This window comes from Dermacentor silvarum, chromosome 4 (genome assembly GCF_013339745.2).
Source record: "Dermacentor silvarum isolate Dsil-2018 chromosome 4, BIME_Dsil_1.4, whole genome shotgun sequence".
NCBI lineage: Eukaryota > Metazoa > Arthropoda > Arachnida > Ixodida > Ixodidae > Dermacentor > Dermacentor silvarum.
The window spans coordinates 223,762,861-223,790,658 of NC_051157.2; the positions used below are offsets into that span (position 1 = coordinate 223,762,861).

General features: G+C 50.2%; 1 protein-coding gene across 2 annotated transcripts in view; it reads left to right on the forward strand.

Moving 5' to 3' along the window:
- LOC119451003 (elongation of very long chain fatty acids protein AAEL008004) overlaps positions 1-26,912 on the forward strand; it is a 193,300-nt gene extending 166,388 nt beyond the window's left edge. For both annotated transcript variants that reach the window (XM_049666391.1, XM_037714441.2), the window contains exon 4: positions 22,692-26,912. In XM_049666391.1, coding sequence (XP_049522348.1) covers positions 22,692-22,892 — 201 coding nt within the window. In that variant the 3' untranslated portion in view covers positions 22,893-26,912. The remainder of the gene's footprint in view (positions 1-22,691) is intronic.
- Positions 26,913-27,798: the final 886 nt, after the last annotated feature.

Genomic DNA, 27,798 nt, shown 5'->3' on the forward strand with positions numbered 1-27,798 from the left:
TTGCGGCCCTTTATACGCAATGCCTCACAACTTCATGTGTACCAGAGAGCTGGAAGAACGCCAACATTATACTAATCCATAAGAAGAACTGAAGAATTATAGACCCATTAGCTTGCTTTCAGCATTATATAAAATATTCACCAAGATAATTTCCAATAGAATCAGGGCAACACTTGACTTCAGCGAACCAAGAGAACAGGCTGGCTTCAGGAAGGGATATTCTACGATGGATCATATCCATGTCATAAATCAGGTAATCGAGAAATCTGCGGAGTACAATCAACCTGTCTACATGGCTTTCATAGATTATGAAAAGGCATTTGATTCAGTAGAGATACCAGCAGTCATAGAGGCATTGCGTAATCAAGGAGTACAGGAGGCATACGTGAATATCTTAGCAAACATCTACAAGAATTCCACAGCTACCTTGGTTCTCCACAAGAAAAGTAGAAAGTTACCTATCAAAAAAGGGGTCAGGCAAGGAGACACAATCTCTCGAATGCTATTCACTGCATGCTTAGAAGAAGCATTCAAGCTCTTAGACTGGGAAGGCTTAGGAGTGAGGATCAACGGCGAATATCTTAGCAACCTTCGGTTTGCAGATGACATTGTCCTATTCAGCAACAATGGAGACGAATTACAACAAATGATTGAGGACCTTAATCGAGAAAGTGTAACAATTGGGTTGAAGATGAATATGCAGAAGACAAAGATAATGTTCAATAGCCTGGCAAGGGAACAAGAATTCAGGATCGCCAGTCAGCCTCTAGAGTCTGTAAAGGAGTACGTTTATCTAGGTCAATTACTCACAGGGGACCCTGATCACGAGAAAGAAATTTACAGAAGAATAAAATTGGGTTGGAGTGCATACGGCAGGCATTACCAAATCCTGACTGGGAGCTTACCACTGTCGTTTAAAAGAAATGTGTACAATCATTGCATTCTACCGGTGCTAACATATGGGGCAGAAACTTGGAGGTTAACAAAGAAGCTCGAGAACAAGTTAAGGACCGCACAAAGAGCGATTGAACGAAAAATCTTAGGACTAACGTTAAGAGACAGGAAGAGAGCGGTGTGGATCAGAGAACAAACGGGGATAGCCGATATTCTAGTTGACATTAAGCGGAAGAATTGGAGCTGGGCAGGCCATGTAATGCGTAGAATGGATAACCGGTGGACCATTAGGGTTACAGAATGGATACCAAGAGAAGGGAAGCGCAGTCGAGGTCGGCAGAAAACCAGATGCGATGATGAAGTTAGGAAATTTGCAGGCGCAAGTTGGAATACGCTAGCGCAAGACAGCGGTAATTGGAGATCGCAGGGAGAGGCCTTCGTCCTGCAGTGGACATAAAATATAGGCTGATGATGATGATGATGACTCTCTCAGCAGTCATGTGATGGCGTCGGCAAACGCGGTGCACGTTCCGGCATGTGTAAACGGCTGCGTAAGACGCTGTGGCCTCTCCCCCTTACTAGAGAGTACTGCACGTTTCTAACGCGTTTGTGCTAGCGTCCCCTTAAGCGGGAGATGGTGCAATTATAATGAAGGGCGCTGTTATAAAATAGGAATGACGTCACATATGGCGCGTGTCATTGGTGAAAGTCAATCATCATTCACCCCGTGGATATGCGGTGTTTTTTTTTTCTTACTGTACGGTCGGCACCCGTCGCACACCATCGACACAATTATACCGTACCGGCCGGATGCATGTGAATGTGCGCCCATTTCTGACACGGCAAGGCGTGCTGAAGAGTGCCGCGATCTCGCACGTGTCTTTACATCCACTGACCACGAGCGCCAGAAGAGTACACGCGGTGACACCACTTCTGCACCCACCTTCCTTCCTGGAGTGCTTGTGTGGCTCTCGGTTCCTTCCGCTACACCTGGTATCTCATCCAAACTAGTGCCCAAGTATGAAGGCCCCTACCGTATCGTCGAACGCGCATCTCCCGTCAACTACGTGATCGAACCAGTTGAACCTTCTGCGGACATGCGCCGTCGTGAACGCGACATTGTCAACGTCGAGCGCCTCAAGACCTACTATGACCCACTCATAGTGAACAGCTGTTAAGTCGCTCAACGGCTCCCTTTTCGCTACCGGGGGTGATTGTAGCGAAGGATACGAACGCCATAGTGGGTCATGCTCTCCAGCCCTTTCTAGTGGGTTGAACCCTCCTGCGCTCTCCTCGAGAAACGCCGCCCGTGCTGAGAGCTCGGGCCTTGAACTAACGGTTGAACTAACAAACGAATACCCTGCTAAATTTTATCTTTTTTGTACGTTTAAATTAATTATTACTCATTCGATATGACTTTCCTGATATACTTTAACATATAATTCTACGCTGTTGAATAATAATTCCATAGATATTCGGAAATTTATCCTCTATATTAACTTTGGAATAATCCACCCATTTCTTGGCCAATCCCCCATCGTGGGTAGGAGCCACAATCGTGATAGGCTGCAACAACTAACGGTCGGTCCAAAAAGCTGGTGCCTAATACCCACCTCTACAATATATATATATATATATATATATATATATATATATATATATATATAGGAAAATCAGAAGCACAACTTCGCGGTTATCTTAGGTTTATTATTTACCCAACAGTTTCGGTCGGTGGACCGACCTTTTTCAAGGGATACAGGAAATTCTCGCAACAGTCTTTTTATATCTGTTGTTTTTGTATCTGTTTTTATATCTGTTATATCTGTTTATATATATATATATATATATATATATATATATATGAAAGGGAAGCTTGCATCAAACTCGAAGCCTAATTCTGGCCGTTCTTCTTGCCGACTGGGTCGACGCTTAATACCCACAATGCGTACAAGTCGGCGAGCAGAAATCTTTAACTGTTACATGATCCTGGCCCCTGGATACACCTGTTCTGACTATAACCACTTGGTTTAGTCTGTGCCCAAAATTAAGCTTCAGCAGGGTTTAGGTGGTTGGTATTCTATTGCAAACTTGACGTACAGCGCATACAAAGGGACCGCAAGAATGGCGAAAGACAAGCGCTGACTTCCAAGGGAAATTTAATTTCGAATAACATACATATATAGCCAAGACACCTCGACAAAAGCGCCCCCTTCAAAACACCAACTCAACATGAGCAAGCACTCAAAATTCAATCTAACCTCAACCGCCCTTTAGGAAGAACGATATACAATGTACATTGGGCACAATGCGGCTGTATTCCATTATTTAAAAAGACTACTATCTTAGCTAGGCATCCTAATGCAAGCACTAGACTTATCATTGAGGCAGCCGCAATCGCTCAGGTTGACTCGGTCAATAAGCCGTCGATAGCATTAATGGATAAGGAGCTTGCTTTCTTCGGTTCGCACATGCGCTCTCGTTCTTCCTAAGAGGGTGGTTGTGGTTAGATAGAATTTTGAGTGCTTGCTCATGTTGGGACTTGGTGTTTTGGAGGGGGCGGTTTTGGTGAGGTGCCTTGGCTATAAATGCATGGTATTGGAATTTCCCTTGGAAGTCAGCGCTTGTGCTTCGTCATTCTTGCTGTCCCTTTGTATGCGCTGTAAGTTCAGTTACGCGCTATCAAGGAGAGGTGCTCCTAAATGTATTCAGCCTGCAGCAAACTGGAGGTCTTTTACGACTGGATTGAATATCATTCGTTTAAAAACTCGACAAGAAAGAAATCAGGAGAGGAAGTCTCTATAATAATGCAAAATTCAGTTTTCAATTTGAGGCCCGAGATGACGGCCTGAGGACAAAAAAACACCGCATATTCACTATGTGAATGATGATGAGTGGGCGAAGCACCGGGGGATCATTCGGGTAACCGTGAATGCATTGCCCACTTGAACATGCAAATGAGTGATAACAAATGTGTGCAGTATATACAATGTTGTTTTATTAGTCGTATATGGCATTGAGGTGCGGACTTCGTTTTCCCTTCATTAAGAATGGCTTGTGATCAGTGCAGCAGCATGGCGACGTCGGCAAGCGGACGCAGAGGCGGCGATAGCGCGGGAAGCGGCGGCAAAACGCCGGAAGCGTTCTCTACCTGAGGTTGGTGGCACCGATGCTCGGTTCAAGCGCGAGCTTCGCGAGCCCTCAGCTCCGGGTCCGATTGCCGGCGTTGCCGTACTGCTGCAGCTTTGCGAGCCCTCAGCTCCGGGTCCGCATGCCGACGTTGCCATGCTGCTGCAGCTTCGCGAGCCCTCAGCTCCGGGTCCACTTGCTGGCGTTGCGGTTTTGCTGCAGCTTCCCGCACACTAGACTCCAGGTCCGCTTGTCTGCGTCGGCATGCTGCAGCAGCTTTGCGAGCCCTCGACTCCGCTTGCAGTTGAGCCGCCACTCTCGCCTTTTCATCCATAGCGGGCGCGCCGTTATCAGAAGCGACCGTTATCATCCATGGCTGAAGAGAGAAAGAGAGCGCGCGTCGGGAACGTACGCCCTTTTGCACCGCAGCGCCCCTAGCGGACTCCATGCAAACCAGAGGTATGGACGACGACGACGACGATGGGGGGAGGGGGGACAAGGCTCGGCCCTAAGGTGCTTCGCCCCTAAAGCATAAACTATGTGCTACAGGATGAGGCGTGTGCGTGCTGCAAAAAATGCCCGGAAGCGATACGGCACATCACAATGGGACGCCAAGATATTCACTCAGCGAGACCTGTCCACCTTCCGTTGGAATTCAAAGATGAGAGAACTGGTCAGCAGTCGAGATAATAGGCACCGTGCATTGCAACTTGCGCGCGATCTATGCGCCATCTACAAGTGAAGCTTTGGGACGGCCAGTATCAAAACCAGCAAAACTGGAGAGACGTTACATACATTCGCCGTGATACTTTCGATCGCTTATCAAGAAAGAAGACTGTCCGAGTTGTGAAAATATAAAAGTGCGCATGCTCTGCATATGATAGCACGCGTTCGCAATCGATATGAGCAGCGGGAGCGATTGTGAGCTTGATATCGTCAAAGCGCAGGGGATACCTCTAAAACGAGCGACGATAAGGAAGCCGTTGTCGTTCGGAATGGCGTATCATTTTCATCGCCTCTCTAGCGGCCGGCGTCGGCAATACTGGGGCGAAACATGAAATGTCGTAGCGCCATCTGAACAGTGAACGATGCCCATAGACGATTAGGTGGAAAAAATCAGGGAATAAATTCATAGAGCCATTGCAAGGTAAATTTAAGAGGTAGCGCCTGTTTGAGTGACACGACTGCATCGCCGTTAAGCACTGAAACTTTTTTTATTACGATAATTATGACATGGACAATCGAGGTGTACTTCTGCCGTTGCCGTCGCCGTGAGGTTCCGTGTAAAGTACAATGGTGATAACACCATCGCTGCACGCCCTACGCTGTATGTACGAGTGAAAGCGTGCGAGAGAAGCCGGTGATTGCGGCTCCATCGCGCCCACTCAAAATGGAGGTGGTGGTGGTGAAAAACATTTATTTTCTGTATTTACAAGTCAGAGATAGGGACGGCCTTAAGGGCCGACCCTTTACAAACTCTAGGAGGAGTCGCTAGTCCGGGACCCCTGTGGCTTCCGCAGCGGCGCGTGCCCTGGCCACGAGGGCTCTCTGGCCCTCCAAGGTCGAGCAGCCGAGCAGGGCAGCCTCCCAGCTCTCTCGGGTAGGGGGGGAACGGGAGGGGATTGGCGGGACCGCCGGGTTTGAGGTACATGCCCACATCATGTGGAAAGGATCCGCGAACGGATGATCACAGTGCGGGCATTCCCCGGAGAAGGCCGGATTGAAATGCTTAAGTATCGCAGGGCACAATATTGTGTTGGTGTATAGACGTAAGAGCCAGCGCTCCTCCATCTTAGTCAGGACCGGTGCCGGTGGCGGAAATCGGAGCCTATTCGTTTTGTACATATCCGTGATGTCTCGAAAGGAAGCTACCGGATTAGGTTCTGGAACGTCAGGCGATTGAGGGCGAGGCGGGTCCCGGGAATTAAGCGCTCGGGCTGAGGCATCGGCAGCCTCGTTACCACCTAGCCCTGCGTGGGCCGGAGTCCAGATGACGACACGTGGATTTGGGCGGTCTAAATATTCACAGCGCTTGAGGATACGAGCGGCGCGAATAGTGATGCGACCTTTAGTAAGATTTTGACACGCACTCCGCGAATCGGTGATGATAATCCGAGATGCGGGGTCCGCAGCGGCGAGGGCTATGGCGACTTCCTCCGCGTGAGCAATGTCCGGCGCTCTCAAGGTGAGCCCTTGAATGGGTACGTTTTGATGGACTACGGCTGCCGTGTACCACCCGCCGTGGTGAGGGCCGGACGCGTCCGTGTAGAAGACTCCAGGGCGGGACCCATAGCGTCCCTGCAAGGCGGTAACCCGCGCAGTTCGCCGGCCTTCGTAAGTCCCCCTAGCCATGTTGTAGGGCAGAGGCTGGATGGTCAAAGCACCACGCCAGTCCTCAGGGATTGTGGTTCGCTCTTCTGTCTGATAGGTGTAAGAGATATGGAGACGGTGTAAGAGGTTTCTCCCAGCGTGTGACTTAGTAAGTCGCAGGTACTGGTTGTTGAGATGGGCCTCTTTGAGCTCCCCATACGTGTTGGTCATGCCCAAGTCTGCAAGACGCTGGTTAGACGTCGAAATCGGGAGGTCTAGGGCGCGTTTGTAAATTTTGCGGAGAATACATTCTAGCATGTTCTAATCGCACTTGCGCAAACGCAGGTAGGGTGTCGAATAGAGGATTCGACTGGTCACGAAAGCGTTGGCGAGGCGCAGAGCATCTTGACTCTTAAGACCCCCCCGCTTGTTCGAGACCCGGCGGACCATGCGGACCACCTGATCCCCGACAGTACATAACTTGCGCAGGGTTGTATCGACTTTTCGACTCTTGTGTATGAAGAGCCCCAGGATGCGGATTTCGTGGCGTTCCGGGATAGGCCCGGTATGCAGTGAGAGTACAATTTGAGTTGTGTCTTTTGGTTTGGGGCGACGATGCACGTACTCTGATTTAGTAGGCGAGCATTCGAGACTGCAACGTCGGGCTTAGTCATCCACGACCGATGCTGCTTGTTACAGGCAGGCCTCAATACTACCAAGGGAACCCTGGGTTGCCCACAGCGTGATGTCGTCGGCGTACAGAGCGTGCTGCACTCCTGGGACATCCTTTAGCAATGGGGGGAGGTGAGCCATCGCGAGATTGAACAGGAGAGGAGAGAGGACCGCTCCTTGTGGTGTTCCTCGTGTACCCAGAGGGTACGGGCCATGCTCCTTGTCTTGAATGCGGAGGTACGCCTGCCGTTCCATCAGGAACTGACGGACGTACCTGAAAGCATTATGGCCACAGTCCGTTTGGGACAGGTGGGAGAGAATGATGTCGTGAGTGACGTTATCGAAGGCTCCCTTGAGATCTAAGGCGAGGACTACCTTGTCGTCACTCGGATGTTCGATCGGTTCTATAACGTCACAATGGAGATGCAGGAGGATGTCCTGAGCAGAGCGATGTGGACGAAAGCCGTACATAATGTCGGCAAAGGTGTGGCGGGCCTCGAGGTAATCGGCGAGCCTATCTCTAACCATTGTTTCCATAAGCTTCCCCACACACGAGGTTAAGGAAATTGGTCGGAGATTTTCGATGTTTATAAGCTTGCCCGGTTTGGGAATGAAAGTGACTAAGGCCGTTTTCCAATCCGTCGGTAGTGGCTCGCGCCCCTCCCAGATTTGATTGAAGTAGTCGAGAAGGTGAAGGTATGCCGGGTCTGGGAGGTTGGCTAGAAGCTTAACAGTCACTCGATCCCGACCCGGCGCCGTTCCTCGCTTCATTTTGGACAGGGCTGCCTTCAGATCGTGGAGTTGAAAACAACGATCCAAGTATGCGTTTACCGAGCCTGCATAGGAGTACGCCAGTCCGAGGGGGTCCTGTTGCCTGCAGAGATATCTATCTCTAAGAGCCCATGCTAGTTTGTCCGCGTCACCCGCATAGGCGTGAAACGCGCGTTGAAGATGTTTTTGCGTTTCTGTGCGTGTTTGGCTAGGGTCGATGAGGGCCCTGAAGAGACGCCACGTGTTGCGGTTTGACATCTGCTTGGCGGCAGTGTTACAGCGTTCTACCCAATTAGAGTCGGCGAGCTGGGCCGCATACTCGTCCGCTTCCTGGGATGAGGGCTGCGATGCGCATTTTGAGCTGACGATTATGCTTTTGTCGGCGCCATCGGCGGACTAGGCTATGGCGAGCCTCCCAGAGATGCAGGAGATGGTTATCCACCGCCGGCGTGGCCTCTGAGAGCTGAACCGTCTGCTCGGTTTGATGAAGTGACGTCACGAGGTTTTGAGACCAAGTGGCGTAGCCCTGGTGAGCTATGGAAGTCGTATTCGTGTAATCCGAACGGAATTTGGTCCAGTCCGGAAGTTTCGCTTGGTGGTGGGGACGGGTAAGGGGGTGCGTTCGGATTGTAATGAGAGAATGAAGTGGTCACTGCCGAGAGTTTCCTCGGTATTGAGCCACTCTGCATGTCTGATGTTCTTGGTGAGTGCGAGATCGGGACATGTGTCTCGAGTCACGGAGTTACCAATGCGGGTCGGGTGTGCAGGGTCCGTTTGGATGGTGAGGTCCATGGTGGAAATAAGTTCCGCCAGTTTCCTACCACGTCGTTCCTCCTTAGGGTAACCCCAGTGGGGACTAGGAGCATTAGAATCGCCTACTATGACGAGCGGCTCCCTGCCTGCCACTGTTAGGGCTTTGCTAAAAACGTCGGCGTAAGTAACGTTAGGCTGTTTAGGTGAACTGTAGATGTTATGGATGTGTATGGACGGGTCCTGCTTCCTAAGCGGGAGGAGAGTCACCATAACACACGAGTAAAGCGGATCGCAGTCGAGATCCACCGAATTGGCGGTGTAATTTCGATGCACGCATAGTTTGCGCATCCGTTTGGTACACTGTATAATTTGTGAGGGCGACGTGCTCACCCGGCTCCTGAAGAGCCACTACCGCGGGCAGATGTGAATAGCTTTCCAAGTGGAGCCGGAGAGCAGCCCGCTTAGTGCGTGCTTCCAATCCCCGGCAGTTCCATTGTAGGATTGTAAATGGATCCGAATTTGCGCGGCCGCGGCGCGATCTAGAGCCTTTGCCCGCCATCGTGGGAGCTAGAAATTTGGGGGGCCTCCAGGAGAGCAGGGAGGTCCATAGGGGCTCCGCTGCTCGATCTGGTGCTTACATCCGAGGTTGCGATCGAAACTTTGGACTGTCTGTCAACCGCGGCCACACCTGGGGGGGGGGGTGGTCGGGGTGCTTGTGACTTAGATATCCGTTTAAGTTTGGGGCGGCTGGTGCTGAAAGAGTGTTTGGGCAACTGGGCAACTATCATGCCCGGGATGCGGTCGACAACGGTTTGGAGGGCGGCGGCCATCGGTCCTCAATCGTGGTCACTATGGATGCCACATGGGCCTCTAAGCTGCTAACACGCGCCTCAATCGGGGCGAGGAGTGCTGTGGTGTACCTGTGTTCAGAGCGGGCACTATCCATCGCCTCAGGCGCCTGGCCGGACGGTGTCGGGTTAGCTGAGCCTCCACCGCCTGCGTTAACGAGGCAACCTGGGCCTGTAACTGACGGTTGCAATTTGTTCCCGGGTGGGAGTGGAAGGCGTCGGCGGCTTGGGGTTAGGGATCATGGATGGTGGGGGCGGAGAGGCTGCCCCGCCCGAGCCACTCACCTGGGGTCCTTGCCGGACGCGGGTGGCCCACGAGAGATCCCCCTTGGTAGTAGGTTTGGGTTCAGGTGACGGCGGGTGCGGTTTGGGTGAGGCGGGCGAAACCTGCCTCGTAGTGGACTTCCTGGTTGGCGGTCCATCCGGAGTTTGGCCTCGCAGGGAAGGTCCGATAGCCCCCGCGTCAGGGTGCGGGGGTGGGGTAGGGTTGGTGGCAGGGGGCTGAGCCCTCTGCGGCGAAGCCCGAGGGCCCGTCTTCCTCGGTTTCCGTGGGCGTCGACGTTTTCGCTTCTTGTGGCCGGCTTGACCCTCCGGTGGAGGAGTGTGTGATTTGGGTGGCGGCGTCCTGTAGCGCTCCTTACAGCACCGGTCCGCGGTGACGTGGGGTCCGGCACATAGAGCGCACCTGGGCGTACACTCGTAAGGGGCGCGGGCGCCATCCGTGAGCGGCACCGCTTTTCCGCAGATGCCGCAGAGGTCTGGTTTGGGGCCGGGGCAGCTGTCGGGCCGATGCCCAACGGAACCGCACCGACCGCAGGCTGGTACAGTTTTCTTGTACGGCTGCACCGGGATCAGCAGGGCGTCGTAAGAGACGTACCTTGGCTTCACCTTGCCGGAAAAGGTGAGACGCACCTTATTGGAGGTGCCCAATCGCCGGACGTGTAAGATTTCGCCTTCAGGCCAGTAGAGGCTTTCACGAAGAGTGGCTTCGGTGTCGGAGCTGCGCACCGTCACTACTCCATAACAGGAGTCTTGAGCGTCCGCACGCAGGTACTCGAACAGGGGCACTGGTCCGACGGGTGAGGGAACCGCAAATTCACCGATAAGTTTGTCCGCTATTTGCGGGTTCAAAGTGTAAGTCAAAATGAGATTTTGTTCCCGCACCATCACAATTGTGACCAGCCGAGTCGCGGTCGCTCCAAGGTGGGCGATGAGCGCGCGACCAGCCCCGTTCTCAGGGAAAACGGTGGCGAGGGATAACTGTGTCCGGGGTTTGAGTACAACGACGAAGTCTGTTGCTTTCGGCTTCGGTAGGGGTTGAGGTTGCCACAAAGGCCGCTTCTTCCCTGCTGCGGGCCCGCGGAGCGCGGCGCAGGCGGCGCGAGAGTTGGGGAGCAGGTACGAGCCTCGGCGTCAGCAGCTGCGTCCGGGGACGCCGCGTTGGCGGAAGCCGCCGTTATTGCGTTGCTCGCTTGCTCTCGGCGAGCGACCGCGGCAGCGAGCGCGGCGCTCTTGAAGGGTTGGGGCAGCTCCGGTCCGCTGTCCGAGGACGGGACGGTGGTCCACATCATGCTGTGAGGGTCATATCCAACTTGAGTGTCCGCCACGATTGCGGTCGCGGTGCGGGGCCGGCCGCCCGTTTTGCCGGGAGGTGCCATGGCCGTTAAGCCTAGCGGCGTCGCCTCCGGCGTCGAGACGTAGATCGCCCGTAAAAGACGTAGAAGTGGGCCACTTGCCGGAATAAGGTATCCAGATGAACCGGATCACATTCCGGTGACGGTGGTGATATTTCCGTGGGGGTCCGAAGAGGTAGTCCGGGGTCCCGATCGAAAATCGACAGAGCCGGTGTGCTGCACGACCGATCTGGTCGCGCGCTCGCAACGTCCGCCTCAAAATGGAGGAAGGCGGGCAAGAAACGCGCCGTCTTCCGTCACGCGCGAGTACAGTGTACTAGAACAGGGGCAGTGTGATCACTGCCCTATCCCTGCGCCGCGGCGCACTCAGCGTCGACTGCTCCGGCGCCCGCCAGAGGCCCTGCCGCCAGTTTCTCCTGAAAACTTCCCTCGCTTGGTATGGAGTGCGTTCTGTTGGATCGCGACGTTGACCGTTCTCCCTCAAGGCAAGGGCTGCAGAAGATAGCGCCAACCTTTCCTTACCGAAAACGAACCACTTAATATCGACGTTGTCGGCTCTCGACTGCAAGTCCCGCCGGCGTTTTCAGAAGTATCCTCTGTGCTTGCTCTGTGCTTGACGCTTTACTCAATGTGCACTCTGAGTGAGTGAGAATGGCTAGCCGCCGTCGAAATTACTGTTTTGCACCCGAGTGCAGAACTGGCTACAGTCGTGGGAAAGATGCACCAAAGGCGCCTTTGCTCAGCGTTCCACGTGATCAAGAATGGCGAAAGGAATGGGAGAGGAACCTCAACCATGCAGATAAGACACTGGACGAATCTTGCGCGGTCTGTGAGTTGCACTTCGAACCGCGATTCATAATTAGGGACTTGTGCACCTTATAGAATGCAAAGAGGTGTGCATTCCTCGTGACAATTGCCACTGCTATCAAAAAACGCTGTTCCCACGATTCTTCCGAATTTACCAGAGTACCTGATGAAGATGACACCTAAGCCCAGGAACAAAAGGAAAAGGTGCGATAGGGACGAAGCACCCGCGAAGAAAAGCCTAAGCGCACAAGACAGTAGCTATTCGGAGTTTTCACCGGCAGCTCCCGGCGCTTCCGGGGTCATTCTTTATTTCGTTGTAAATAAACATTGGTATTGCATAAATGTACACCCGTGAGCAAAAGTATACGGACGAGGGATTGCGCGATAAAGCCGTTTGTTTCTACTACCTGCGAATGCAACTTGAAATTTAGGACTGCAGTCCAATCTTGGCATTGCGAGCTTTCCAGTGTAATTGTCAATTTCAATTTATTCATGTTAATTACGAAGAAATTGAGTTGTTTCTACGACCTGGTGGTCCGTATACTGTTTCTCACGGGTGTACCTGGTATTTTCATCCTTTCGATTTCATGTCGCAATAACGTTACGAAAGATGTAATACATAAATAACCAGCTAACCAGCTTAACTTCTGCAGCATGCAGTGATACCTAAATATTTCGTGAATAGATGGGGCAACGTGAAAATGTCTAAGGCGCTGCACGCCTTACCTGCGAAAAAAAAAACAAAAAAAGGAAGTGGTGGTTAAATTCGGCGCGGTGGTGCTGGAAATGGGGATGTGCGGTCGTTGTGGCGAAACCACACTTACCATTTTATTGCGATAGCAATTATATGGACACATCAACCGGATTTCTGCCGTCGCCGTCGCCGTGAGGTTCCGTATAGATAAAATCTTCGCCGTGCGCCGTATGCCCCAACGGAAGCGTGCGGGGACGCACGCTATCACGGAGAGCGAACGCACTCAATCTCCCACGCTCAAGCAAGGAAGCGGAAAGCCAGCGCCGGAGGGAGCAGGGGGGGGGGGGGGCACTTCTCTGCCAACAACCGCGCTCGTCGCTCGTCCGCACAGTCTCTTATCTCTCCCACGCGCAAGCAAGGCAGCGGGAAGCCAGCGCCGGAGGGAGCGGGGGGGGGGGGGGGGGCGCACTTCTACGCTGCCAACAACCGCGCTCGTCGTTCGTTCGACCGCACCGTCTCTTATCTCCACACGGCTCTGACCTTTATGCTCCCTGCATTCGCCGCTCAGTTTCCGTTGAAGCGATAGACCGCACGTACATACGCTCGCTGCCAGCGTTTTGACAGTCGTTCACTGCAGTCATTCAGTGTGATCTATTCATGTTTGTTTGTGCGCGCTCACACCACGCTTGTTCATTCAGTTAGTAATAGTCGGGCCACATTTTCCAACGCACGCTACACATGCAATGCTGCCCAGATCGGCAGTGCAGCACTACAGGTGTGTCCCTTCTTTCCTAGGGGAACTTGTCTGTGGCGCGAAATGCATTTTGTGAAAAGGGGACAGAAGAGAAGAGACAGTGAAGCGCCACTGTCTCTTCTCTTCTGTCCCCTTTTCACAAAATGCATTTCGCGCCACAGACAAGTTCACCTAGGAAATATCAGCACCAACTTGCCCAAGAAGAAGTTCTTTTGTGTGTCCCTTCGCACGCGCTGCCCACGGTGAGCGCTTCTCATCAACACCACCGTTTCACACGCGCCTTCTCGTGGTCATCGAGTCTCTCTTCATGTCGGTCTACTTACGCCGCAGCACACCTGCTTACTTAATCAGCTCATGTTTACTACAATTCATATTGCTACCAAGGCCGCTCACCTTACTTCGTATGACATTGCTGTGTTGCTATCGCATTCATTGCTTCGCCCTTAGGGCGAAACTGTGACATTTTATCGATCAGCTGCAGAAAAAACTCGAGTACCCCTTGCTACCGTGACTGCAGTGGCCGTATCAAGCCTTTAACAGAACAGCATGAATAGCAAGGCTAGTTCATCCGTGCCTCCGGCTCAAAACAACGCCAACGGCCAACCCTCTGTAAATCAGCCGCAACAATAGTAATTTATTTCACTGCAAACTACGAAGGTGCATCAAAAGAACTTTCGTGCGCTGCACGTTGTGCATTTTACTTTTACACTGTGAAAACAGCTACACCCGATAGCTGTTCTACCGCGACGCGTAGGAAAGTTTCAGGTGACACTGCGAACCGCGCCACCTGTCGGCGGCGGCACGAAGTGCGTCAAGCTCTGCCGCGTTGTGAGCGCACCACAACTCTTCTAGTACACTGTACGCGCGAAGCACCCAACGTTGCAAGCAATCGAGGGGCTGCAACATTCCGGCTGCAACTGCGTATGTTGCGGCTGCGCGCAGCCGCACGGCCGCATCTTGAGAGCGATCTGCGTTGGGGGCAGAGCATAGGTGCGTAGGCGGCTGGTAGCTTTGTGCGTGCTCTGTGTTCTCGGTGCTCAGTTCGCGTTGAAGCGATAGACAACGCGAAGGTCACTTCACTTGCTGCTGCTGCCGTGTTTCCTCACGCCGGCGTTTTCACTACGAGTGTCCGCGGTCATCGAGTGTGCTGTGTTCTCGGTTGCTCTGCGCGCTGACACCATGCTTGTTAATTCAAGCAGCAAGCGAATGTTTCCAAGTTCATACGGCCGATAAACGTGCTATCCTTGCTTCATATAATTCGATGCATCGCCTTTCGGGCGAAACTGCGACTATTTTTTAATGATAAAGCACTTCGATAAATCCTGTGTTGTATGTATAGGGAAAGAGAAATTTATTTTTTGTCATTGTTCGCGCGTGCACAATGGATTTTTGTGCAAGTATATAATGAAAGGCCCTAAGTTTCAATAAAAGAGTTGGTAGTTGGCGCTCAAACTTTCTTCATGTTCCTTCTCATTGTGTTGTCTACTTCCCGACTCACGCAAGAAGTATCACTGCTTAACATTAATGAACCAACTAGCCCCGCAAGAAGTTCTGCTCAGCTATATTCTCCTACTAATCCCTTGAAAGGGTTCTCGGGTCCTGTCGGTAACAAATAGCTGGCTATGTATCTGTTGGAAACAATACAGATTCATTAATTGAAACGAGCAAATATTGTGACCTTATCTATCAAGGTTCATGTCAAATGCGCCAATAATAACTTCATCATTATCTGGGCGAAATGGCGTGATTTCATGTTAAAGAAAAGCGCGAAGGGAAGAAAACAGAACGAAGGCTAGGTGTAACTGTTGTCCACTAATCCAAATTTGTTTAAAGTGCGGAGCACATTAGTGCCCCGGGCTGTCGGCGTCTAATGTGATGTCATGTCGTCGTAGTCTTCGTAGTCACGCTCAAAAACAAGATCTGCCGAAAACTCGCGTCTCGTTCACTTGGTATTGACACGTATACATGTTTATCGTTCACCAGCGACCGCTTTTCACCGGCGAACAAATGTTAAATGTTATCGCTAGGCACAGGACGCGCCTGCATGTATCCTAAGTTTCTCGAACGTTATCGATGCTTCTATCCGTTGTCTCTTGTCACCGACGCTCGTGTAATCTGATTGTATGAGCAACGCGAATTGTCTAGCACTTCCTGGAAGATACGTGGGTACCAGGGATTAATCTGGAACCTTCGATGACTCATGTATAAAAGCCGACGCGCTTCACCGCTGATCAGATTTCGACGATCGCCGACTGTGTTCGCCGCTATCATTGTGCTTCGAGTGTAGCTTGCTTTTGTGGGCATAGGTTGGCCCAATACAGAATCATTTTCGTCATACACAGTTTTACGACTGTTTTCTTCAGCGTCACTACTACGTGACAGCTGGTGGAGGTGCTATATAGTGCGTTCATGCAGCGAATGCCCCCGAAAAGCCGCGATCCAAGCCCGAAACTGGAGGACAACACCAACGACGCTATGGACCAGCGAGCTAGCCGTAGGCAGCAAGTACTTCTGCCGGAGTACGGACTTCTTTCCGAGAAGACCACAGCGATTAAGGCCAAGTCAACGACCCCAATGGCAGCCCCAGTGTCCTCCATCCTGCTGCAACAACCTCGGGAGCCACCGACCTTCCATGGATCATCGGCTGAAGACCCTCAGACCTGGCTGGAGGCATACGAGAGGACCGCGACGTTCAACAAATGGAGCGACGACAACAAATTGCGCCATGTCTATTTTTCGTTGGATGACGCTGCTCGAACCTGGCTTGAGAACAGAGAGACCACCCTGGTGACTTGGGAATTATTTCGTGAAAACTTCGTGAGGACCTTCATGAGTGTCGTACAAAAGGAAAGGGCCGAGGTTCTCTTAGAAGCGGGAGTGCTATTGCCGAACTAAAACATCGCGATCTTCACAAAGGAGATGACTCGCCTCTTCCGCCTCCCCGACCCCGACATGTCTGAAGAAAAGAAAGTTCGGTTCTTGATGTCGTGTGTCAAAGAGCAACTATTCACCGGATTGATGCGCAACCCTCCTAAGACTGTTGTAGAATTTGTTTCGGAGGCCACAACGATCGAGAAGACGCTTGAAATGCGCGCCAGGCAATACAACCGCCGTGCCCTGACAAACTACGCCGAAGCTCAAGCGCTAGGCGCCGACGACCTGCGATAGACGATCAGAGCGGTCGTACGGAAAGAGCTGCAGAAGTTATGTCCGAGGTCCGAAGCTCAAGCGCCTAGCTCCGGCGTAGTTTGTCAGGGCACGGCGGTTGTATTGCCTGGTGTTCATTTCAAGCGTCCTCTCGATCGTTATGGCCTCCGAAACAAATCCTGCGACAGTCTTGGGCGGGCTGCGCATCAATCCGGCGAATAGTTGCTCTTTGACACCCCGCATCAAGAGCCGAACTTTCTTTTCTTCAGACATGTCGGGGTTGGCGTGGCGGAAGAGGTGAGTCATCTCCTCCGTGAAGATCGGTGGCGCCCGAGGTTGTTGCAGCAGGATGAGGGACGCTGGGGCTGCCATTCGCGTCGTTCACTTGGCCTTGATCGCTGTGGTCTTGTCGGGAAGAAGTTCGTACTCCGGCAGAAATCCTTGCTACCTACGGCTAGCCAGCTGATCCTTGGTGACGTTGGTGTTGTCCTCCGATTTCGGGCTTGGATCGCGGCTTTGCGGGGGTGTTCGGTGCATGAACGCACTAGCACCTCCACCAGACATCCCGTAGTAGTGACGCTGAAGAAAACAGTCGTAAAACTGTGTATGACGAAAGTGATTCTTTATTGGGTGAACCTGTGACCACAAAAGCAAGCTACACTCCAAGCACAACGATAGCGGCGAACACAGTCGGTGATCGTCGAAATCTGATCAGCGGCGAAGCGCGTCGGCTTTTATACATAAGTCATCGAAGGTTCCAGATTAATCCCTGGTACCCGCGTGTCTTCCAGAAAGTTCCAGACAATTCGCGTCGTTCATACAATCAGATTACATGAGCGACAGTGACAAGCGACAACGGATAGAAGCATCGATAATGTTCGAAAAACTTGCAATACATGCAGGCACGTCCTGTGCCTAGCGATAACGTGTAACATTTGTTAGCCGGTGAAAAGCGGTCACCGGTGAAAGATAAGCATGTATACGTAACATTGTATACATGTTTACATGTTTTGTATACATGTTTATCACATACGTAGATAAACATGCATACAAAATTCGCATGGAAGGGTACGAATGTATGAGTAACATGACTGATAGGCCATGTCATCAATAACATCACATGCTCGTCAGTTACGTCTTGATTAACAATAATAAAATCACGTGTGGCACATACCCGCATTGGATATGCGGGTATGAGCTAGGGACATGCGGGGATTAGCAGAAACTCGCGAAAATTGCTTCCGAAACGCCAGTATGGTACCAGCGCAGCGCAAGAGAGGGCGCCACCACCCCACAAGCGCTCGATTCCTCCTCACTTGTGCAAGAATAGCACAAGAATAACATAAGGGAAACACCGGCACATCACTGCTTCGCATTTCCCCAGGTTCCACGTTAGTGGAGCTCCATTAGCACAGGATTTGAATTATACAAGCGCATAATTTTAATCAGTCGCTTGAAGGTGCATTCACACGACCGGACGGAGGAGCAATTTTCGCAGCGGATGGCGTATCATGTGACGCGCGCGTCATCAAAACGTGCCTCCCTCGCCTAGTCCGGCCTCCTCCGCTCGCGGTCCAGATTGAAAATGCTCGCCGGTATTTCCATCCGTCTGTTTGGCGGTCGTCTGACGTCATTTTAGCGTTGTCAGCGTCAAATCTGTCCACATTGTGCAGATTGGCGTGGCTACGATGGCGTGTTGTCGGCTTGAAGCCACGTGTTGTGCAGCAGTGACCGCGCGTGCTTTTGCTGTGGTGCAGCGAGAAAGGCGAGTCATGGTTGCGCGCGCATTTTTATTTACTCAGACCGCGCAGCCCGCGTGACCTCAACATGAGTGAGGTGCACAAGAAAGCGCTAAGTGACGAGGCAACCGTCACTTTTTTGGCTCTTGTTGAGAGATTCACAGCGCTATGGCATATAGGGCACGCCGAGTATGCGAACGTGCAGCTGCTAATAAGCGTTGGAGTCGAGAGTAAGCACACGGATTCCGCAAACGGCGCTCCGGCTGTGCGAATGCGACCTAACACGGCTGCGCCGGATTAAAGTGATCACGTGACTGTATGGCCCGCGGAGCAGGCGGGATTTTGCCCTCGCGTGTGTATCCACCTTTAATGTTGCTCCAATCCTGCTCAAATCCTGCGCTTGTGTAGTTCAAACCAACGGGGCGTTAACATAAGGGAAACACCGGCGCATCACTGTTTCGCATATTCCCAAATTTCACGTTAGTTGAGCTGCATTAGCGCTGGATTTGAACTACCCAAGTGCATAATTTTAATCAAGTGCTTAATGTCGCTCCAATCGTGCTCAAATCATGCGCCTGTGTAGTTCAAACCAACTGTAAGTTAACATAAGGGAAACACCGGCGCATCACTGTTTCGCATATTCCCAAATTTCACGTTAGTTGAGCTGCATTAGCGCTGGATTTGAACTACCCAAGTGCATAATTTTAATCAAGTGCTTAATGTCGCTCCAATCGTGCTCAAATCATGCGCCTGTGTAGTTCAAACCAACTGTAAGTTAACATAAGGGAAACACCGGCGCATCACTGTTTCGCATATTCCCAAATTTCACGTTAGTTGAGCTGCATTAGCGCTGGATTTGAACTACCCAAGTGCATAATTTTAATCAAGTGCTTAATGTCGCTCCAATCATGCTCAAGTCATGCGCCTGTGTAGTTCAAACCAACTGTAAGTTAACATAAGGGAAACACCGGCGCATCACTGTTTCGCATATTCCCAAATTTCACGTTAGTTGAGCTGCATTAGCGCTGGATTTGAACTACCCAAGTGCATAATTTTAATCAAGTGCTTAATGTCGCTCCAATCGTGCTCAAATCCTGCGCTTGTGTACTTCAAACCAACGGTAAGTTAACATAAGGGAAACACCGGCGCATCACTGTTTCGCATGTTCCCAAATTTCACGTTAGTTGAGCTGCATTAGCGCTGGATTTGAACTACCCAAGCGCATAATTTTAATCAAGTGCATAATGTCGCTCCAATCGTGCTCAAATCCTGCGCTTGCGTACTTCAAACCAACGGTAAGTTAACATAAGGGAAACACCGGGGCATCACTGTTTCGCATATTCCCAAATTTCACGTTAGTTGAGCTGCATTAGCGCTGGATTGAACTACCCAAGTGCATAATTTTAATCAAGTGCATAATGTCGCTCCAATCGTGCTCAAATCCTGCGCTTGTGTACTTCAAACCAACGGTAAGTTAACATAAGGGAAACACCGGCGCATCACTGCTTCGCACGTTCTCGGGTTTCACGTTAGTTGAGCTGCATTAGCGCTGGATTTGAACTACCCAAGTGCATAATTTTAATCAAGTGCATAATGTCGCTCCAATCGTGCTCAAATCCTGCGCTTGTGTACTTCAAACCACCGGTAAGTTAACATAAGGGAAACACCGGCGCATCACTGTTTCGCATATTCCCAAATTTCACGTTAGTTGAGCTGCATTAGCGCTGGATTTGAACTACCCAAGTGCATAATTTTAATCAAGTGCTTAATGTCGCTCCAATCGTGCTCAAATCATGCGCCTGTGTAGTTCAAACCAACTGTAAGTTAACATAAGGGAAACACCGGCGCATCACTGTTTCGCATATTCCCAAATTTCACGTTAGTTGAGCTGCATTAGCGCTGGATTTGAACTACCCAAGTGCATAATTTTAATCAAGTGCATAATGTCGCTCCAATCGTGCTCAAATCCGGCGCTTGTGTACTTCAAACCAACGGTAAGTTAACATAAGGGAAACACCGGCGCATCACTGTTTCGCATATTCCCAAGTTTCACGTTAGTTGAGCTGCATTAGCGCTGGATTTGAACTACCCAAGTGCATAATTTTAATCAAGTGCATAATGTCGCTCCAATCGTGCTCAAATCCTGCGCTTGTGTACTTCAAACCAACGGTAAGTTAACATAATGGACACACCGGTGCATCACTGCATCTCACGTTCTCGGGTTTCACGTTAGTTGAGCTGCATTAGCGCTGGATTTGAACTACCCAAGTGCATAATTTTAATCAAGTGCATAATGTCGCTCCAATCGTGCTCAAATCCTGCGCTTGTGTACTTCAAACCACCGGTAAGTTAACATAAGGGAAACACCGGCGCATCACTGTTTCGCATATTCCCAAATTTCACGTTAGTTGAGCTGCATTAGCGCTGGATTTGAACTACCCAAGCGCATAATTTTAATCAAGTGCATAATGTCGCTCCAATCGTGCTCAAATCATGCGCCTGTGTAGTTCAAACCAACTGTAAGTTAACATAAGGGAAACACCGGCGCATCACTGTTTCGCATATTCCCAAATTTCACGTTAGTTGAGCTGCATTAGCGCTGGATTTGAACTACCCAAGTGCATAATTTTAATCAAGTGCATAATGTCGCTCCAATCGTGCTCAAATCCGGCGCTTGTGTACTTCAAACCAACGGTAAGTTAACATAAGGGAAACACCGGCGCATCACTGTTTCGCATATTCCCAAGTTTCACGTTAGTTGAGCTGCATTAGCGCTGGATTTGAACTACCCAAGTGCATAATTTTAATCAAGTGCATAATGTCGCTCCAATCGTGCTCAAATCCTGCGCTTGTGTACTTCAAACCAACGGTAAGTTAACATAATGGAAACACCGGCGCATCACTGCATCGCACGTTCTCGGGTTTCACGTTAGTTGAGCTGCATTAGCGCTGGATTTGAACTACCCAAGTGCATAATTTTAATCAAGTGCATAATGTCGCTCCAATCGTGCTCAAATCCTGCGCTTGTGTACTTCAAACCACCGGTAAGTTAACATAAGGGAAACACCGGCGCATCACTGTTTCGCATATTCCCAAATTTCACGTTAGTTGAGCTGCATTAGCGCTGGATTTGAACTACCCAAGTGCATAATTTTAATCAAGTGCATAATGTCGCTCCAATCGTGCTCAAATCCGGCGCTTGTGTACTTCAAACCAACGGTAAGTTAACATAAGGGAAACACCGGCGCATCACTGTTTCGCATATTCCCAAATTTCACGTTAGTTGAGCTGCATTAGCGCTGGATTTTAACTACTCAAGTGCATAATTTTAATCAAGTGCTTAATGTCGCTCCAATCGTGCTCAAATCATGCGCCTGTGTAGTTTAAACCAACTGTAAGTTAACATAAGCGAAACACCGGCGCATCACTGTTTCGCATATTCCCAAATTTCACGTTAGTTGAGCTGCATTAGCGCTGGGTTTGAACTACCCAAATGCATAATTTTAATCAAGTGCATAATATCGCTCCAATCGTGCTCAAATCCTGCGCTTGTGTACTTCAAACCAACGGTAAGTTAACATAAGGGAAACACCGGCGCATCACTGTTTCGCATATTCCCAAATTTCACGTTAGTTGAGCTGCATTAGCGCTGGATTTGAACTACCCAAGCGCATAATTTTAATCAAGTGCATAATGTCGCTCCAATCTTGCTCAAATCCTGCGCTTGTGTACTTCAAACCAACGGTAAGTTAACATAAGGGAAACACCGGCGCATCTCTGTTTCGTATATTCCCAAATTTCACGTTAGTTGAGCTGCATTAGCGCTGGATTTGAACTACCCAAGCGCATAATTTTAATCAAGTGCTTAATGTCGCTCCAATCGTGCTCAAATCATGCGCCTGTGCAGTTCAAACCAACTGTAAGTTAACATAAGGGAAACACCGGTGCATCACTGCTTCGCACGTTCTCGGGTTTCACGTTAGTTGATCGAGCTGCATTAGCGCTGGATTTGAACTACCCAAAGGCATAATTTTAATGAAGTGCTTAATGTCGCTCCAATCGTGCTCAAATCATGCGCTTGTGTAGTTCAAACCAACGGTAAGTTAACATAAGGGAAACACCGTCATTTGTATTCTTGTTTACAAAATATATTAAAGATGTGTAACTGGTCTATGTAGCTCATTTAGTACACGAACTTGATGGGAGAAGTTCATCTCTGACTCTTTACCGGCCTACCAAAACCTCGACCAGAGATTGTAGTATTTATAAATAGATGAGTACAAAAATAAGAGGTAGGTCTATAGAGACAGATGTCCAAGAGTAATAAGGCTCAAAACAGAACCGGTGGGTTTAAAGTTGCGACAAAGTTTGCTGATTACTTCGCACGTCAAATTTTAACAGTCTGCTTTTAAAGGGGTCGGAGATAGGGCCTCGCTAAGGAGTGATATAGGAGTGATATCAATCGCAGAACAAACTAGGCTGAGTGGTCAGCTCGTCCTTGAGCTTTGCCCAAAGCATTCACACAATACGTCGCCCTCGCAGGTGCAGCTGGTGCAGTTCGTGGTTCTGATGGTGCACAACTCACTTCCGCTGTTCTTCGCGGGTCACTTCGTGCGCCCATTCTCGGTGATCCTTGTCGTCGAGGGACTCATCTTTTTCGCCTGGTTCTCGGCCTTCTACCTGGATACCTACCGCCGCTCCAAGGCGGCGGTCATGCTCTTCGAGTGTCACAAGACCGACTAAAGGACAGCGCATCAGTGCTCTTGGCCTTCCGAGGAAGCTTTAGTTCGGCAGCTCTCATCCATTACGGACATTACGGAGTGATTTAGGCGGGTCCCCGAAGCTCCAAATTTCTAGTGGTCGTGACTGCACAACCATGCATAACCAGTACTCGCTGCGCGGGGAGTACAAAAACATCGCCGCGGCGCACCCTGTCACCAAGCACCATCGCGCATGCAAACGTGGCATCATTTTACAAAAATATTATTTTTCTGACATGGTAATAGTCGCAGTGCAGATACAAAATACGCGTTCGCAGCTGTGGTTTCGCAGTGTCCATGACGTTGCGCTGCTGAGCACATCACAATGGGGCGGAATGATCTAAAAAAAACTCTCGGTAGGAGACCGCATGGTCAGCTACAAAGAAATAACCGATTACTGTCGGCTGTCAAGGGAGTGGTACCCATCCCACGCTAACCATGCGGTAGCCTGGCGCCTTCTGCAAACCCGGTGGCCTGCAGCAGATACCATCCAGGGCAATCATTGCAAGTTATGTAAAGACAGGGCGGATCTGCCACCCATGCTCCTTTCAATGGCTGCAAAATTGCAAACCTGCTGCTCCGACCAGGTCTGGGCAGCCCGGCGGCCATCCGCTCGGCGCAGCGAGGCCCTCGTCACTGCTGGCATCGGTCGAATCTCGGTGGTCGAAATGACTCCAGAACCCACCTCAAAATCAGATTGGGCACAAGAGCTCGACATTAGGTTTGCCTTAATTGTCTGTCCATTCCGTGACGCTGACAAATAACGATCATTTCTGTCAAGCCATGTCGCCATTGCCACGACGAGAAGCAAAAGAAAAGCTCTCGACACTTGGGGTTGAACCCATGCCAGTCGAACACGGTAACCACTGAGCTACCGTGACATTCATTTTCATTTTTTACAGGGAAGCAAAACAGTGAAGGGCAATTAGTGCAAGGCATTACGCTTCGCACAGGCTCTGAGAGCAGTGACGGCTGTGCATGTATTTCGGAGGCCTTAATGAGGAGTACTGACGTGGACAAGGATTACACTGCGTAGCATCGCATCTTGACATGACGATGGTGTGTCTGCGTGCAATTCTTCGTGGCCATGCTCGTGAAAACAGCATAGGTGGCACAAAGCGGGCATGCATGACAATCATGATGATAAATGTCACTATCGCGCTTCAACTCTACTGATGGATTACCAAATACAGCCCGCTCCCAAGCCATGCTCGATGATAACCCTCAAACATGGCGCATACAACCAATAGAGAATCTGCCCAGGTGGTTGGTGAAAAACAACGTCGAAAGCATCGACATCAAAACCTACAGAGCGGACGCAGTCACAACACCCCATTGTTTACATAGTAGCTCACAGGCGCTAAGCGCCCTCTATAGCAACACTGCAAATGTCCAGAAAGAAATACCTCAAATTTGGTAAGGTGCACTGCTTTATTTCGATAGTGACATAAATTGCAGTAAATGATTTGGCCTCAGAGTTGATTATTCTATGGGTAAGCACTTTAAAACGAGTCATTGAGCCTAAAAACGCGTAGAATCTATCGCAGTGATTGCATCTTCACTTGCGGCCTTAACATTGATTTACAAAGAAAAATTGTGTAAGAAGACCAAGTGTGTGCAATGTTAGTGGCTGCTAGTTTCTGTGCTACGTGATTTTGTAGCGCAGAAATACCACAAAGAAAAGAGCGACAGACGTCTTGTTTTATGCTTTTATAAAAATATTGTACACACAAAAAAAAACGCGCTCTTCGCCTTTCCTGTATTTTTGCGCTACAATAGGCCTCTTCGATTATCCGTCTCTGACAGTCGCGGACTGTCCGGGACCCTGCATACACAATGCTCATTGGCTGAAAGCACCGCCCCAGACACTCCGAGACTGTGAGGAACGGATAATCGAATAGGCCAAGTATCATGTCGTTTCGCAAACTTACACTTTATTGAAATCACGTAAACTTATATACGTATTGTAAGCAACGAATGCCGTCACCACCACCGGTCCCCGTTTTCTAAGAAAAGAGGGGACACATTTCGGAGATGGTCCCGGACGAACGGTTCGCATGTCTGCAACCTCGACCCCGGTCCAGCCCCCTGACCACAAGCCGCGCGTTTTACGACCTTGTCTACTGTATCCTCTTTTCGTTGGAAGTAACACTGCGTATCGAGGAGCAACGCTATCCTGTTTGCTCCCCCGAGTTCGCGAGGCACGCTTTGAGTGGGAGCCGCTTGGGGCGACTGTAGGCGTGTGTGCTACTTTGCTTAGCGAATTTCTGGACTTCTGGTCCAACCGCGCACTTGGTCCAACCGCGCACATGGTTCAACCAAGTGCCAGTGTAATTGCTAGTGTTGGGACTCGGGTAGCGCTTGGGCCGGTAATCCTTTAACCATAGGCGATGAGTACGCCCCGGAGTAAAGCGAGAGAAAAAGGGTTTATTCTACATATTTACAGTGGCTCCAAATATGGAAGCCCAGTCCATGGGGGAGCTCACTACATGTCTGAGCACATATCAGAACACACACACAGCACTGAAGGTGTCTGCTTATAAAACATTGGTCTTCCCTAGTTGACCCGACTATGGAATCTGATGACCTTGGTGCGGCCAATCAGAGGGGTCGTATTGTTTACACGACTCCTCCTCTAATGTTGCACCTTCGAAGCAAGGACGAGTCAATCTGGAAACAGGGGATTCACACTCCTTCTGCGAAAGTCGTCTCCCCGGTTTCTCTCTCTCAGTGACGTTCGTCTTGCCAGGGTCGGGAGAGTGACCTTCGCGCTCGTCGCCGCTTCCACAAAAGGTTGTGGTCGCTCGTCAGCTTCTTTGTCATCGCGTCCCAGCCGGTGTCGCGCCGGGTAGGTGGCCGCTGATCAAGGCGGTGGCATCGGGCGGAACACACAAACGATGCGCCCTGCCGATTTGGGGCGCTCGTTTGCCCGTCAACGTCGGTGTCGGGTGCCGTCGCGGTCTGGTCGACGGTGATGAAAGGGCCTGCCTCGATGGGAAAAATCAAATAATGCGCCCGGCCGATTCGGCACGCAACAGACTCCTCCCCCGCCGGAAGATCCGACCTGAGGGTGACCAGCTGTCAGGTTGCCCGAAGCGTCGGTGGTCAGTCGTGAACTCTGGGTTTGTTCTTGAAATGATGGCCGTTGACACACTCGAGCACGAGGTCCCAGCATTAACCTCGTTGTGGCCTTCTCCCTGGAAATACACAAGCACACACACGACCACATGGCACAGGAAAGCGGCTTGCTCGCACCGAGAGCCATCGGGTCTAGCGGACAAATCAACGCACCTGCTATTATCTAATAATAGCACCAAAGCAGCCATCAACTCACGAAACCTTCGCTGAAGCCCACAATTTTGAGATTAGACCAGGATTCACAACTTTTTCGCAACTTTTGACACTTAAGAATCATTCCCAGTGACAAATCACACCACGGTGCACTTGAAAGCGCCCGAAATCTTTTTAAATCCACCAGGCCTCGCTTAACCCAATAATTTAGACCCGAACTTTTGTGCCGCCAAAGCGAGCGCAAAAGTACCTCTGAGTTCAACAATATTAAATCGCTCTGCTGCAGAGAGCAAAGGTTGAATACTTGAAAATGCTCTAAATAAATGATAAATGAAATATCATACGCAGCACAAACGCCATGAACAGTCTTACATCCGCTAGTGTCGCACGTATTAGTGCCACTGCAGCCACATTTGCATCATGGATGTACTGCCAGAGTCGCTTTAACTTTGCGAACAAAACTCACATGTAATATGAGTTTCGCCTCCATCGAAATGCGGCCGCGGCGGCCGCATTTCGATGGAGGCGAAATGCAAAAACGCCCGTGTGCTTGCGATGTAGTGCACGTTAAAGAACCTCAGGTGGTCAAAATTAATCCAGAGCCTCAGAACTGGTTTTGGCATGTAAAACGCCAGGAAGAAGATGCATCATGGATGTACTGTCAGAGTCGCTTTAAACTTTGCGGACAAACCTCACATGTAATACGTGCGACTCACGCACTAACAATTTCTTTCTCTTGTCCACAAAGGACACACACTAAAGAAACAACAAAAAAACTTGCGTAAATTACGCGCTAACATTACAAGATTCGCGCTTATTTATAAGCACTTCCACGCATGCTCTAAAAAAACTTAAAAATCTTGCCGTCTTCTAAATACACGTGTCAGGCACGCTCCAACACTTTGCTTCTTTATGCCCACGCAATACACCCCTTAAAGGAACGGTACAAACACTTACTAAAAAGGTAAAGCTACAGAACGGCTCCTCCAAGTAACGCGCTTTACTTTCAAAGAAAAATCTCGCCAACACTACCGAAAAGTAAACTAACAATCAAGCGCTCCACTACAGGCTTCAAACAAATAGTCTGGACCAGGCACTGCAAGCGTATCTCACAACAAAAGAAGACTGTCTGCTTAAAAAAGAACGACACGCCGAAAAAAAGTTTTAAAAATTTAAACGCGCACAAACCAACTTTTTCAGAATATCGATGAGCTTCTAAAACAAACAATTTAAACAAAGGTCGCAACGTACATATCGGAATGATCTCTAGTCTCGGAGACCATAAAACGTTTAAGCAAACACAAAAATAAAGAAACAAAACACTGTTGTTTCCACAAAACCTGTACTGTCGCTTTTCATTCCGAGTAGCCTATGGTGGCGCCATATCTTTAAGCCATACTCGAGGCGGGCGCGGTCTGAGGGCTCTTCGTTTTCACGAGAGAATACGAAGGGCGCAACGTCATTCACCACGCTGGCGACCGCCGATACTTTATAAACAGGCAACATGACTTCTACGCATCGCACTGCGATTTCAATACCTGGCATGGCCAATTCCCGTCGCCTTACCGGCTTGCCCTCCCGTGCCATGCCTTAAAGGG